The following is a 15,118-nucleotide window of genomic DNA, read 5'->3' as shown; positions in this document are numbered from 1 at the left end:
TTTATTGTGTAAATGAATGTGATCTGTGTCCTTGTTTCGTACCTGCAGACCCCATGTCAATGAAAGGGTAGTTGACCAGGACCAGCTTGTTGAAATTAAACTTGTAGGTGAAGCGTTTTCCTTTAGTTTTATGTAGAATTCTCTTGTTGTAATAATACCTGCACAAAGACAAGAAGTGCACATTAGCTTACACTGAAATCACATTTAAACCTGAAATAAAGTCTGTTAAAGATCACTTCATCTGAAAAGCATCTGCTGTGTACAAACATCTGACAGATGTCTGGAAGATGTCAGTTTTACATATATTCTAAATCATAAACATCTTAAAGACATCTAATAGACGTCTATTTGACACCTGATAGGAAACGTCCTAAAGACGTATTGCAGCTGAGCAAACACGTCAAACACAAAATACGTCTTGCAGGCGTAAATGCAGAGATCAAATAGACGTCTCTGTGATGTACGTGTGCTATCAGGAACATATATCAGAGGCAGTGCCTCCTCAAAATATAGGATGAAAAAAAAAATTTATAGTACAAAAATAAAACAATGCCAATCCCTGATAGCACGCGTACATCACAGAGATGTCTATTTGACATCTGCATTTATTTTTTGAGTGTTTGCTCATCTGCAAAATGTCTATATGATGTTTCCTATCAGATATCAAATAGATGTCTATTAGATGTCTTTAAGATGTTTATGATTTAGAATGTATGTAAAACTGACATTTTACAGACGTCTGTCAAAGGTTTGTACACAGCAGATACTTTCTAGATCAAGTTATCTTTAACAGACATCTTGTAGACGTACATGTTCTATCTGGGAATATTACAAAATATAACATTTAAAAAAAAAAAAAAAAGTATAAATAACTGATTTTTCTATAGAAACTCCCAACAGCGACACCAGCAGGTAAAGTTACAGTGGGAGTCTGTGTCTCTCTCGCCTCCGCTGAGCCCACTGAGTTTTAACAGACCCCTAACACCGTGTCCTAACTAGCCGCGACTGCACCACACAAAATTTCTACTTTAGAAATGGTTTCTATTATAAACTAATGACATTGATAATCTCAGGTACAGATTATGTGCTTTATTCAAAGTTAAATGTGTCTAATGTGAGTTTGAATATAATTTTGTGTGACCTTTATAGCCATACTGACAGCAGCTAAAAGCATACTGATAGTTTACCTCGGATCTTGAAAATAAATGAAAGCAAAGATGTATGTTAAAACTGTGAACTCTGTGAACCAACAAGTGTATTCTATAACAAAGACCATATCAGTCACTCAGTATGTACATTTCACAACATTAAAAAGGTTTAATATATTTATGAATTTGATTATAAACGTATCCATTTCAATGCAAGTGCAGTGCGCAGTGAGCTTTGATGACTGATGATCCAAAAAAATTAAAAAGAATAGCTAAATATAAGTTCACAAATAAAATATATTATTTAAATTGTTATTGGCTTGAGTTATTATTTTGGAATAAATGTAAAATGCTTAACACTAACTTGATGAGATTCATACTTGGCTTCATTAAAAACAGAATATTGATTACATCATTAAATGTAAAAATATACAATAACTGTTTTTGTTTTTATTCCCCTGAAAGTGTACGTAATGCTTATGTAACCAATAAAATGTGACTGGGACATGAATTTAGATTTAATTAAAAAAAAAAAGTTTACTTTTTTTGTTAAAAATTTTTTTTATTTATACTGTATAATAAATTAAATATATATCCACCAGTGCAGTTTACATTTTACATTAATCCGCTTAATACAGATAATCAAGAAACCAAGAAATATTTAATTATTTCTTGTATGTATTATTAATATATTTTTATGTGTACATTTGTGTGATGAGAGGTATTGTCAGGACAGCTCTGGTCACTCTAGTGCCTGTTTATATAACACTATAACCCACTGATAAATTCTCCTTTCTTAATCCCCTTATATAATCCCATTCTCTCTCTCTTCCTATCTATATATTAACCTTTGTCCTTCCCCAGCTCTTTACATAACATCTCTCTATTCCTCACAAACCTCCATCCATTTATGTAACTCCAATAACATTGCATCTTTCTTACAGACCTGCACCAGTGAATGTGTGTGTTTGTAAATCCGTGACAACGATTCATCTTGTACTTAATAACCTTCGAGCCACAATTCTCTGTGAATGACATGTTTCACGGAAGATGCTGACACTGAGCTTTTTGAATGCATAGAGGATATATTTACTCACCCTACGTGCATGTGTGTGTGTGTGTGTGTGAGAGAAAGAGAGTGTGAGTGAGTTCAGACAGTCTTGTCTGTAGCGATTAAGCCGAGACAGACAGAAAGAGTCTTGTGGTCAGATGAAGACGTGAGCGTGTGTAAATGTGTTTGAATTGTGGTCAAAATGATTTAAGTTCTTTTTTTTCAAGTTCAGACAAGTTTTTTTTAATAAATACATTCCGTTAACCACCAGAGGGGAAAATGCGTGACTAAAGGGGCACCACAACATACGCTGAACGCACCTTCAACTATTAACAAAGACACAGATGTAAGCAGGTGATCAGTGATCACGTGACCCATTATAACACTCTGAGCCACACAGCTAGATATAAATATACTTGAGACAGCTGTGGATTAGCATGTCTACCAAATACACCAGCACCAGCAGCAGCAGTGTTTGCATGGATAGATATCCAGCTCACACGATCTACTTACTTCTGCACTGTTTGGCTGGAGGTGGTAACCTGAGCTTATATGACGGATGACAGATGAGAATGCAGAGGTGAGATGAAGGGATGCTATAATGAAGACATCCTGAACTGTGATGTTCCAGTCAATAGGCCAGGCAAAGTAACACTTATTTCTATAGCTGTCATATGTGACTGGATCTTATAAAAATTTCGCACAGCCACATAATGGCGTCACTGGATATGCTTTCTGTATAGCATGGGGCTGGTTTCTATACATTGTGTTTTCTGTGGTGAAAACCAGTGTATAATTACAAACAGTGTGTGACAGATGGACTTTTTTTGAATTGTCATATTCTGCATTTTTCAGGTATGATGCTGAAAAACGCTGGCTTTCGGATTTCACCTATTTATTTATTTTTCAAAAATGCATTAAAAATGCAGTTCATACATACAATAACCTATTCCATCGTGAGCATATTTTAAATTTCTAAATGAAAATTTCTCCTAAAATCATTTAAGCATGTAGGACGTAGTTTAATAATTTTCATTTTTCATTATTCTTAAAAAAATAAGCATGATTTTGAGATCCATCTTTTTTTATTTATTTTTTTTTTCACACTGAAGACAACTGAGGGACTCATATGGAACTATTACAGAAGGTTCAAATGTTCACTGATGCTCCACAAGGAAAAATGATGCTTTAAGAGCCGGGGGGTGAAAACTTTTGAACAGAAGATGATGAACATTTTTCTTATTTTGCCTAAATATTATTCTTTTTTTTCATTTAGTACTGCCCTTCAGAAGCTATAGAAGATACGTACATATTTCCCAGAAGACAAAATAAGTGAAATTTACCCTGATCTTCAAGTTCAAAAAGTTTGAGTCCCTCAGTTTTCCTCAGTTTGAAAAGATAGATCTCAAAATCAAACAGTCATTGTTGGAAAGGGTTCAAATATGCAGAAGATGCTGGAAAACCAAAGCATTTGTGGGACCTGAAGGATTTTTCTGAAGAACAGCGGGCAGTTTAACTTTTCAGAACAAATTAGGGACTCATGAACGACTATCACTAAACAAAAAAACAGCTGTGGATCGTTCAGGTAACAACACAGAAGAATCAAGTGTATGTAAACTTTTGAACGGGGTCATTTTTATAAATTCAACTATTATTTTCTGTGGAATATCTTATTCAGGTCAGTACTAAATAAAAAATGACATGCATTTTGTATGATCCCTCTTATGTTGGGAAAATAATTAACATTTTTCAGATTCTGCAAGGTGTATGTAAACTTTTGACTTCAGCTGTATATAGACACGCACAAACAAACTTAGTTAAAAAAAAAATGGTATAAATTATTTTACATACATTCTGAATCAAAAACATCTTAAAGACATCTAATAGATGTCTATTTGACATCTGATAAGAAACGTCCAATAGACGTATTGCAGATGAGCAAACACTCAAAAAAATAAGTCTTGCAAATGTAAACGCAGACATCAAATAGACGTCTCCAAGATGTACCTTTGCTATCAGGGCAGATAGCACATGTACGTCTGCAAGATGTCTGTTAAAGATCACTTGATCTGGAAAGCATCTGCTGTGTATAAACTTCTGACAGACATCTGTAAGACATCAGTTTTACAGACATTTTAAATCATAAACATCTTAAAGACATCTAATAGACATCTATTTGATATCTGATAGGAAACATCCAATTGACGTATTGCAGATGAGCAAACAGTTGTTGTAAATGCAGTTGTCAAATAGACGTCTCTGTGATGCATGCGTGCTGTCAGGGTAACCAGTCACATTAGACACTCTTATTTGACCCTAAATTCTGTAAATAAATAAAATACAAAAAATGTTTTCTTAATCAATATTTGTGTCGTTTCCAAGTAAAACAAGAGAAGCAAAACTGCAAGGTAATGTGAGTTGTTTACACAGAACATATCTTAAAGTCATACTCTTATGACACAGAGCGGTGTGCGAAAGAAGTGCCGCCCACCGCACACACATGACTGCATGTGCACCCACTCTCCCAAACACACTTTAAAGAGCATTTGAACTGACTTCAAAGCAGAAGAAAGGATTCTTTGAGCATCTGCATCTAGTGGCAACGACCCTCCTTCTGTCACACTCACTTACACACCTGTGAACCCACACGCTGGTGGCTGGTCTAACAGAAACACTGAATGCTGACCGACATTTTCAAAGGATAAGCATATAAAATGACCAAATTTGAACAGATGCAGGCAGACACATACACTCTGGTGACTAAATGACTTTAGGTGGTCCAGTTGAGCAGGTTTCCAGGAAACAATCAGATTTGACTGGGTTCGGACTTGGATTAAACAGCAGATTATTAAAAGCTCTCAGAGTCAATATTCTGTGACTGACGGGAATATAGGAGCTAAACAAACACCACAGCGATTCCCGGTATTCGCAAATCAGGGCCTGAACAACCTGCTTTATAAAATAGACAGCATGAAGAAAAGACAGAGAGAGAGGATGAGGATTATCAGTCAGATGCCGAAGAGGTACACTGTGCTGCTTTTCCTATCTTCCGTGTATGTGTTGTGTTATTTTTGTGCGGACCAAATATTGGGATAAAAATCCTCACAAACCAGAAGAATTATCCTTGCACATTACTGAAAATATCCTTGCAAACGTTTAAATGACAGACACAAATGTCTGAATATATCCCCACAAAATAGGATATTTAATTTACAATGTTTATTTTAAAACATATTGCACATGCAAATGTCTGAAATTAGTTACAAATATTTAAAAAAGGGGCAACACTTTACAATAGTGTCATTTGTTAACATTAGTTAATATATTAACTAACATGAACAAACAAAGAACAATACATTTATTACACTACTTGTTAATCTTTGTTAAAGTTATTTAATAAAAAACAGCTGTTCATTGTTTATTCATGTTAGTTCACAGTGCATTCAATAATGTTAACAAACACAACATTTAATAGCGCATTAGTAAATGCTGAAATTAACATGAACTGGGATTAATAAATGATATAGAAGTATTGTTCACTTTTAGTTCATGTTAATGAATGTAAAGAAATGAAAACAAATTTCTGAAAATGTCCTCAAAAAACTTTTTTTCAAATATATATATATATATATATATATACACACAATTTATAAAAAATACAAACTTTAAAAAAAATATCCTCACAAATCTGAAAATATTCTCAAAAACACAAATGTCTGGAAAAAACAAAGTAATTACACACATACAAGTCTAAAAAATATATAAAAAATATCCTTAGATATCCTTTAAAACTTTCAAAAATCCACAAAAACATTCTGAAAACAACCTAACAAACCTGAATAATCCTAAAAAAATTATCTGAAAAAAAAAATTCAGTTACACACACAAATGTCTAAAAAAGTCTAAATATCCTTAGATATCCTTTAAAACTTTCAAAAATCTTCAGAAATGTCAACAATCTGAAAATATCCTTTTAAAATTTAAAAGTGGCCCCAAATATAGAGACAGACGTTTGCGTATATGCCCACAAAATAGGATTTTTAATTTCCATTTTTTTATGTTTAAAAAAAAAAAAAAACACTACACACAAAATTATCCTTATTTCTAAAAATATCCTTAAAAACGTTTAAAAATATATACTCACAAATGTCTAAAAAACCCCCCTAAATTCTGAAAGTATCCTCAAAAAACTTTTTTAAAATATATTTACAAAAAAGTATAAAATATACAAACTTTTAAAAACATCCTCAACAAACTTCTAAAAACACCCTCACAAATCTGAAAATATCCGTAAAAACACTTGAAAAATTAGTCTTAATTAAATTATACGCTTACACACACAAATGTCTTAGAACTCTAGAATATATCCTTAGATACTCTTGAAAACTTACAAAAACCCTCAGAATTGTCAAATATCTAAAAAAAAAAAAAAAAAAAAAAAAAAAAAAAAAAAAAAAAAAGGTATTCTTATAAACTTTTGAAATATATCATCATAAATGTTTTAAAAACTCTTCACAAAAATAAATAAATCTGTAAAATTAAAAAAAAATCTGTAAAAACAATCCTCAAATAAAAGTTAATGGAGGTCCTCAGAAGTACACATTTTTTATTGTATTAGCTCTACTGTGGGGGCAAATTTGCTCTGAAAATGTAATAAATAGGACAAAACCTCTTTATGGGGATATTCACATTTTCCAAAAAAAAAAATCATAAAAATACTGTCATTTTAAAATCTAAAGAGTTTTCAGTGTTATGGTGTTATTTAGTGCTAACCTACAGTTCTTCTAATTAGCTTTATGTAAACAATAGAAGTCCTCATTAGGATAGTAAATGTGTGTGTGTTTCTGAAGCGAGTGGAGACAGAAAAAGTGAAGCGATGGGGTGGGGTACGAGTGGGCCAGCGTAGCTCTAGGGCGGATGGTAAACGGACAGTGAGATCCACTCCATCCATAAGCTCTATTGAGAAGCCAGAGATAAACATCATGTTTTGTATGCTGCGTGTGTTAGCGCGTGTCACTGTTGCACTAGCGTGTGCATGTGTGTATCTCCACCCACTGAGCTAATAAAGAGCTCATTCTGTCCCTGACAATAAGACCCAAAACTGCCCTCCAATACACACGCACACACACACACGCATGTCGTCATCCTCCTCCAAACAAAGAGAGCCGTTGTAGGACAAGGCCTCTGACCCACTCTTTCCACAAGTACACACACTCACACACACACACAGTCAATCTTAATCAAATCTCAAAAGGGTAAAGAAGAAATCATGGCCGGCCACTTTAATCAACACTACATTGGTTCTGATGCTGATGACTGGATTGAGAACGTCTGACGTCGAAATAACATCACAGTGATGACGGAGATTTGATTTCCAGTTGGCAATAAAGGGAAGAAGGTTTAGAAAAGTTTTAAGGACGCAAAAGGTGGACTTAATACTGTTTGACCTCAATGACTTTCATCATATGGTCAAAAACAGCTGAAAAAAAGAAAGTCATATGGTTTTGGAACAATATAAAGGTTTACATTTTTGGATAAACTATAGCTTCAATGGATTCAAAGTGATCATGAGTAAAGCTGCCACTCAGACGGCTTTGTAAAGTAAAAATTTTTAGCATGTAGCTATTGGGAGTTAAATAAACAAAGTCTGGTGGGACAGTTTTGACAAAAGAGGGATGAAATCTAATAAGGAAGGGAATGAGTAGTTGGGCGTCCATCGTGCTCGGAGCCAGACAGGAAATGTCCTGACGTTCAGTGGAACATCAACAGCGGGACAATAGAATTCCATTTTTACGGACTTTCCACACGCGTGTGGCAGGAAGGTGATGAGTCGAGTCCCAGCGGGCCGTCCACAGGAGAACATGATTGAAACAACACCCCTAACTCCATCAACATCAAGTCAAATTCCAGTCAGGATTAGAGCATTAGCCCAGACTTTAATACATGCCATAGAGTGGCCAAGAAATGTCTGAAAAGGAGCGTTTGTCCTGGAATAAAGGGACGTCACAAGCGTGCAGGGTTGAATGTGAAAGCCCTGTTGTGAGTTGAGAAGTGTCAGATTGAAGGTATGAATCAGATGGAGGAGTAGAGTGTGGGATTGTGGGGTAGGGAGGCGGTGTGGATGTGGAGGAATGGCAGTGAGTCATTGACATCATGAAAGAAAAATAAGAAATGGAGGAGAAAGGAAATAAGAGGGATAAAAGAAGAGAGGAACAAGACAGTACTGTCTTACAAGGAAGTTCAATGTAGTTCAGACTATATTACCAGAAAATAATTACTCATCAACTCATCACCCAGTTTGTTAAAACTGATTTTTACAATGAAAATTATGTCATTAATTACTCACCCTAACGTCAATCTAAACCCGTAAGACCTTTGTTCGTCTTCAGAACACAAATTAAGATATTTTTGATGAAATCCGAGAGATTTTTATGACCCTGCATAGACAGCAACACAAATGACACGTTCAAGGCCCAGAAAGGTAGTAAGGACATCGTTAAAAATAGTCCATATGGTGCAGTTGCGCTTCGGGTGTCCCGTGTTCGAATCTCACCTCGTGGACCTTTCCCACTAGCTTCCTGTCAATCTCCACTGTCCTATCTAGAAAAAATGCAGAAAGCACCCCCCCAAAAAAAACAACAAAAACAAAAATATAGTCCATCGCGCTAGACTCGTTTTGATGGACAGGCTTGTAAAAATTCCTTCATAATCTATTATTACCCGTTATTTTAATTTTCATATTTTAATTATAACAAAATATTTAATTGCTTTTATTTTTGTTGACATTTTCATCTTTAATTATGAACCTACAGGACGATATAGGCCTATGCACTTATTTTGAAGAGAACAGATGAACAGATGAGACTGCGTAACTTTTCATGTTCAACACCACACCTCGTAGTGACAGCTATTTTAATATATTCTCATTTTTATAAACCAATATCGAATCGATCTTTTATGCTGTTTTCAGTTGATGAATGAACAGTACATAGTGTGCCTCCCATCCCTCCCATCCAATAAATCGCAATAGGCTAAGCTTTGTGTTACTTTTGATATGAAACAAAGTCTCAGATTTCAAATTCTGTCAATTTCATTAGGAAATTCAAGCAATAAATACCGTTTAGGTGCTCTTTAATGTGGCGTGATAAATCTTTGTAGCTTCTGGGTACTCGCCTGTGCGTAATCAAACGCACTGGAAAACATTCGTGACAGTTTCGTTTTTGTTCTGGATCCAGTGCTCTGCTGCTACACTGGAGTGCACTCGCCACCAGCTGGACAGGGGTGGGAATTACAGCTACAAATTACAATAGATCACCCTCAGTGTAATCTGTCAAAGTGACGGACGGCCTTCAGATTTTTCCGTCACTGTTAAAAAAAATTCTGTCAATGATGGACAATTTTCGGTAAACGTCAACTATAATTTTATGAAGCTATGGGAATATTTTTTTGTGTGCAAAGAAAACAATTTATTCAACAATCTCTTCTCTTCCATGTTTCGTGCTTCTCATCACGTTTTCAATGAGTACTATAAAACATGCGTTGTGGTACTCTCGTGAATGCGTGTCAAAGACACGGAAGTTGAGCTGCACAATAAAATGACGGTTGAACCACTGATGTCACATTGATTATTTTAACAATGTCCTAAGTACCTTTCTGAGCTTTTAACACAGAAGTTGCGTTGCTGTCTATTCAGGGTCAGAAAGCTCTTGAATTTCATAAAAAATATCTTAATTTGTGTTCTGAAGATGAACAATGGTCTTACGGGTTTGGAACGACATGAGGGTGAGTAATTAATGACAGAATTTTTATTTTTGGGTGAACTCTCTCTTTAATGCCGTTTCAAATGCTTTTTAACAATCTGTTACAATTTTAAATGAACTGAATTGAAACAATGGACGTCTTTGTGGCATTGCATTGGGTTAAACATAGTCTCAGCATCAGACGTCACACCCACGGAACGTTGGCTAAATGCCTGATGCATATGGCACACTTATCTGGAAACACTTCAGAAGTTTCGGAGTCATCAACGGATTGGTTAAATTATACAGGATTTCCGGAAAGCGTGTGTCGTGTTCCTTAACGTTCTGCCTGGAAATTAAGATGTCGTGACACCAAACTCCCTCATTGAAGAAGAAAGCTGTCGTGTTTACACCTGTGACAATGAGCGCTTATCAGTATCAACTCTGAATTTTCAAAAGTATGTGATCTTTACAATACGTCCAAGAGATTTACACACTGTTCTGTTACTGTGCCGACATTTCCATGCCCCTAAACCTGATGCGCCACAAAACGAAACGTGATTGGTAGCTTTACCTGTCAGTCAAATGGCCTTTTGGCCATTCAAAGCGGGAAAAGTTTCCAGACCTTCAGCCATCAGTCTGAAGGTCTGGCTGTGTGAGACTAGTATAAACATTACAATACACATGGTTTCAAAAAATCACTCATCTGTGCAAACTTAGTCAGTATTTCTTGTAATGTAGACCCTGTAACCTTTTCATGATGCGTGGGAGACAATTTAAGTAACTTTATAGCCCAAATAACACATTTTTTGTACCAAAGAATTAATGCAAGCACTTACACAAAAATACAACCTACACATTTCTGCTTTTAATGCCTTGCCCTGTAGACTTCCACTGCAAGCGCATTCACAGTAATACGCTGTTTACTCTGACTAACGTCTACGGAGAAAGGAAAGAGAACAGAGGACTCAAATGAGAAGTTATGTGTGGCTGCTTGACCTTCTGACGAGGGCGATGCAAATATCTCCTGCCCAGAACACAGAGAGGAACTCATGCTGAGAATGATCAAAGGACAAGGTCTCTATCTGACAGCAAATGAAGGTCCAGCGGTCCAACAATTACCAGGTTCAGATTTCAAAACGCACTTTGTGCACGGTTGCCAGATTGAGCAGTTTGAAGTCGCCGAATTATACAGACAAAACAAGCTATCTAATCAATCATAAAGGGATAGTTCCCCTAAAAATGAAAACTGTCTAATTAATTCATGATACTCTAGTGAACTTGCATCGAAGACTAACACAGAAGTAAAAAAAACCTGTCAAATAAAGTTGTTATTTTTGTTTTCTTTGCCTTACAAAAGGTATTCTCATAGCTTTGTAAAATTACGGCTGAACCACTTATGTAACATGGACTATTTTAACAATGTTCTTACTACCTTTCTGGGTGTTGAAGGTGTTAGTTGTGTTGCCGTCAATGCAGGTCAAAAAGCTTTTGGATTTCATCAAAAATATCTTAATTTGTGTTGTGAAGATGAACAAAGGTCTTACGGGGTTGGAACAAAATAAGGGTGAGTAATTTTGGGTCCTTTTAACAATGGCAAAGTGAGAAGACATGTAATAAACCCTTTAATAATATGGTACAATGACCCTTAATGTCATTTTCTGATGCTCATATAAAACTCAAAACAATGGAGAAATGCTGCATCATGCGTCTTCACCCCTGATCAGATGTGGATGCCTGTAGAGATGCTTGAAACCAGTGCTTCCTTCCAGGATTTAGCGCTTGTAGTGATCAGATCACGTTTTCCTCGAAGCTTAATGATTATGTGAAAAGAGCATTTTCATGTGCCACTACTTAAACTCCAGTTCTAAGGATTACAGATCCTCTCTAGATGAGCGCACATGGCTTATACAGAATGAATGGACATGAGTTGTGTCCCATCGTCTGACTATGAAAAAATGGACCTATCTAACTGAAGGTACATCGTTTTTGCTCAAATTAGAGTTTGAAAAGACAATCTGGCAACCGTATCAATGTTGGTGTGTGTTTGTCCAAGTGTGACAGGGACAGTCTGAGAGAAATCACTTATAATCACAGCAACAAGTAGCTTGGCTTCATAGCTATACTTTCTTTCAAACACACTGGGCAAAATACAGATTTGTGCGAACAGAGCACACATTCACATTCGTAATAACAGAGTGAAGAGGAAGAGTGACATCATAGTTTAGCACAGCTGTCAGCTTGTAAACAGTTTACACTTCACTCTCATTATACTTTTTGTTTGTAAAGGAATACATTTAAGTTCAAAATCTGATCTGGTAAAAACAAACAATAGGCTAAAAATAGAGAAGAAGAGACGTAAAGTATAACTTGGATTACCCAACATAAGTGGCAGAGCTTTTAAGACGGTGTTTATGTCTTCTGGATAACTGATGGAAAAACACACCAGCACACACACATGCGTTAATCCCACACTACACTGTTAACATGGGATCTTGTCAGTGTTTGCAATCATGCAAATCTCTTGTCCTTACAACAGCTCCAACTGTCTTCAAACTGCCATAGATTACGAGATCTGATTCTTTAAATCCAATCCCATAATATTACACACTATTGCTGCAAAGTCTATCTTTGCATCAGTAATTGGCAGTACACACAGAGGCCTAATGATGATGATAATAATAATAATAAGGACTCGACAAATTCTAATCTATCAGATGTGGCAAGACTAATGAATCACATTGGGAAAATATTGTAACACATGCCAATTAACAATAAATCAGTACACCAGTTCACCACACTCTGAACTGACACCATTCTTTAATGGTGAATAAACAGGCAAGCTACTATCCCTTTAACACATCCCACATCCACTGTAGGTGGTTTAACTTCACTGGATAATACACTGATGGTAATTAATACAGTGTATGATTGATTACATCCAGCGCTAAACTCTCATGTGGCGTAACTCGGCTATAGCGTATGAGCTCTGTCCTGAGAAGCCTTCAAAATAAAGGCAGAAAGTGGATCACTCTCCATCCACTTTGAGGATCAGCGCTGATCTGCTAAAGCAGGTGAGTCACAGACGAAAATAAAACTACAAATGAGCAAATGCAGATCAGGTCAGAAAATGGAGTGAAGGCTAAAACGGTCGGCTGCTCAGAATACACTGGCCTGTCTGTACTCTAATGAGATCAGCTCCTGCACAGGTAAATGGACTGAGATTACTCAGACTCCACGCAGTTATAACTCTCCAGCGGAAGGGTCAATCCCATAACACAACACAAGAATCAGACGCTTTAACTGAGCAGAAATAGGCCTCGGCCTTCATTGGTCAAACTAAAACTGTCCAGGATTTTACTTTTAAAATAGTAACTGCTTTAAAGGTTGGATGTGTTTAAAGATGGACCATGTTTTGTAATGAGCAACTTATTTTGGTTGGTCCAAAAATGAGACTATAAAAGGGACAAATTGTAATGCGCAAAAAGGTGGTTGCAAAAATTAAATCAGTCAAAAGAGCACTAAAGAGCCTTTAAATGAGTAGCTCACTTCCAGAACTAAAATTTACGGATAATGTACTCACCCCCTTGTCATCCAAGATGTTCATGTCTGTCTTTCTTTAGTCGTAAAGAAATTATGTATTTTGAGGAGAACATTTCAGGATTTCTCTCCATATTGTGGATTCGAATGGTGCCCATGAGTTTGAACTTCCAAAATGCAGATTAAAAGGGCTCTAAACGATCCCAGCCTAGGTCTTATTTAGCGAAACCATTGGTCATTTTCTAAAAAAAAAAAAAAAAAAAAAAAAAAAAAAGACAATTTATATACTTTTTCACCTCAAATGCTCATCTTGTCCAGCTCTCAGTGAACTCTGTGTATTACGGTTCGAAACAGTAAGGGTTGAAAAACTCGCATCTCATTTTCTTCTCAAATTCATCTTACATCGGTGTTTTACCTTTTTTTGGAAAGGGTGTTTGATCTTTGCATGTTCACATGTTCACTTTGTAAACACTGGGTCGGTACTTCTGCAGCGATGTAGGATGATTTTAAAGTTAGAGGACAAAATGAGATGGGAGTTTTTCGACATACCCTAACTGTCTTGACCTGGAATCCACAGAGTTCACACAGAGCTAGACAAGACGAGTATTTGAGGTTAAAAGTATATAAATTTACCTTTTTTTTTTTTTTTAGAAAATGAAGCTGCATTGAAACTGCATTTTTGAAGTTCAAACTCCCCAAGTTCGGGGATACCATAGAAGTCCACTATATGGAGAGAAGTCCTGAAATGTTTTCCTCAAAAAACATAATTTCTTTATGACTGAAGAAAGAAAGACATGAACATCTTGGATAGCAAGGGGGTGAGTACATTATCTGTAAATTTTTGTTCTGGAAGTGAACTTCTCCTTTGACTAACAGGTCTGGGCTAGTAACCCAAAGCTAACAAGTGTACTGCAAATTGTTTCAGGCTAAACAACATGATTGTTAACAAAACTAAACGCAAAGACAAAAGGACTTACCTGAGAGCTCTGCTGAGTTTGTCATAGTTCATCTGAGGCTTGCACTTGCGGGCACCCCACAGCCTTGCCACCTCATCAGGGTCTTTGATCACAAACTCCCCGTAATCTCCCTGCCAGGCAATCACATCATGATACTCCTCCTTCCTCAGCAGCTCTAGGATAAAGTGCCACAGCTGGATCTGTCTGGAGCCAGGACTGGACTCGGGCTTATAGGCCCAGTCTGGGAACGCAAACCCTGCAGAGAAGGAGAGAGAAGAAAGAAGAAATCAGACTGGTTGATACGTCCAGATGCAAAGAAAGATGACTGTTGGGTAATGTTATTTATAAGGCCAGTGATCCTCCCTTTCACTGCTATCATTATCAACTGAAGTAGACATGTACGCTGCATCATATTCCATATAGCATGCATAACAAAAATTTCCTGATAATTTACTCACCCCCATGTTATCCAAGAAGTTCATGTCTTTTTTTTAGTCTTAAAGAAATTATGTTTTTTTGAGGAAAACATTCCAGGATTTTTCTCCATATAGTGGACTTCAATGGTGCCCGCGAGTTTGAACTTCCAAAATGCAGTTTCAATGTAGCTTCAAATGACTCTAAATGATCCCAAAATACACTTGCGAAATGATCAGTTATTTCTTAAAAAAATAAAATAAAATAAAA

The 15,118-nt window shown here is 36.2% G+C and overlaps 1 protein-coding gene across 1 annotated transcript in view; it reads right to left on the bottom strand.

The window, feature by feature from the left end:
* Window positions 1-15,118, bottom strand: part of erfl3 (Ets2 repressor factor like 3) — a 59,357-nt gene that overhangs the window by 6,841 nt on the left and 37,398 nt on the right. Inside the window, exons 2-3 of the mRNA XM_051131939.1 lie at window positions 14,456-14,690; window positions 43-158 (exon numbers count right to left, since the gene is read on the bottom strand). Coding sequence (XP_050987896.1) covers window positions 43-158; window positions 14,456-14,690 — 351 coding nt within the window. The remainder of the gene's footprint in view (window positions 1-42; window positions 159-14,455; window positions 14,691-15,118) is intronic.

Source organism: Labeo rohita, chromosome 16, assembly GCF_022985175.1.
Source record: "Labeo rohita strain BAU-BD-2019 chromosome 16, IGBB_LRoh.1.0, whole genome shotgun sequence".
Taxonomy (NCBI): Eukaryota; Metazoa; Chordata; class Actinopteri; order Cypriniformes; family Cyprinidae; genus Labeo; species Labeo rohita.
This window is presented reverse-complemented; position numbering and strand designations above follow the sequence as displayed.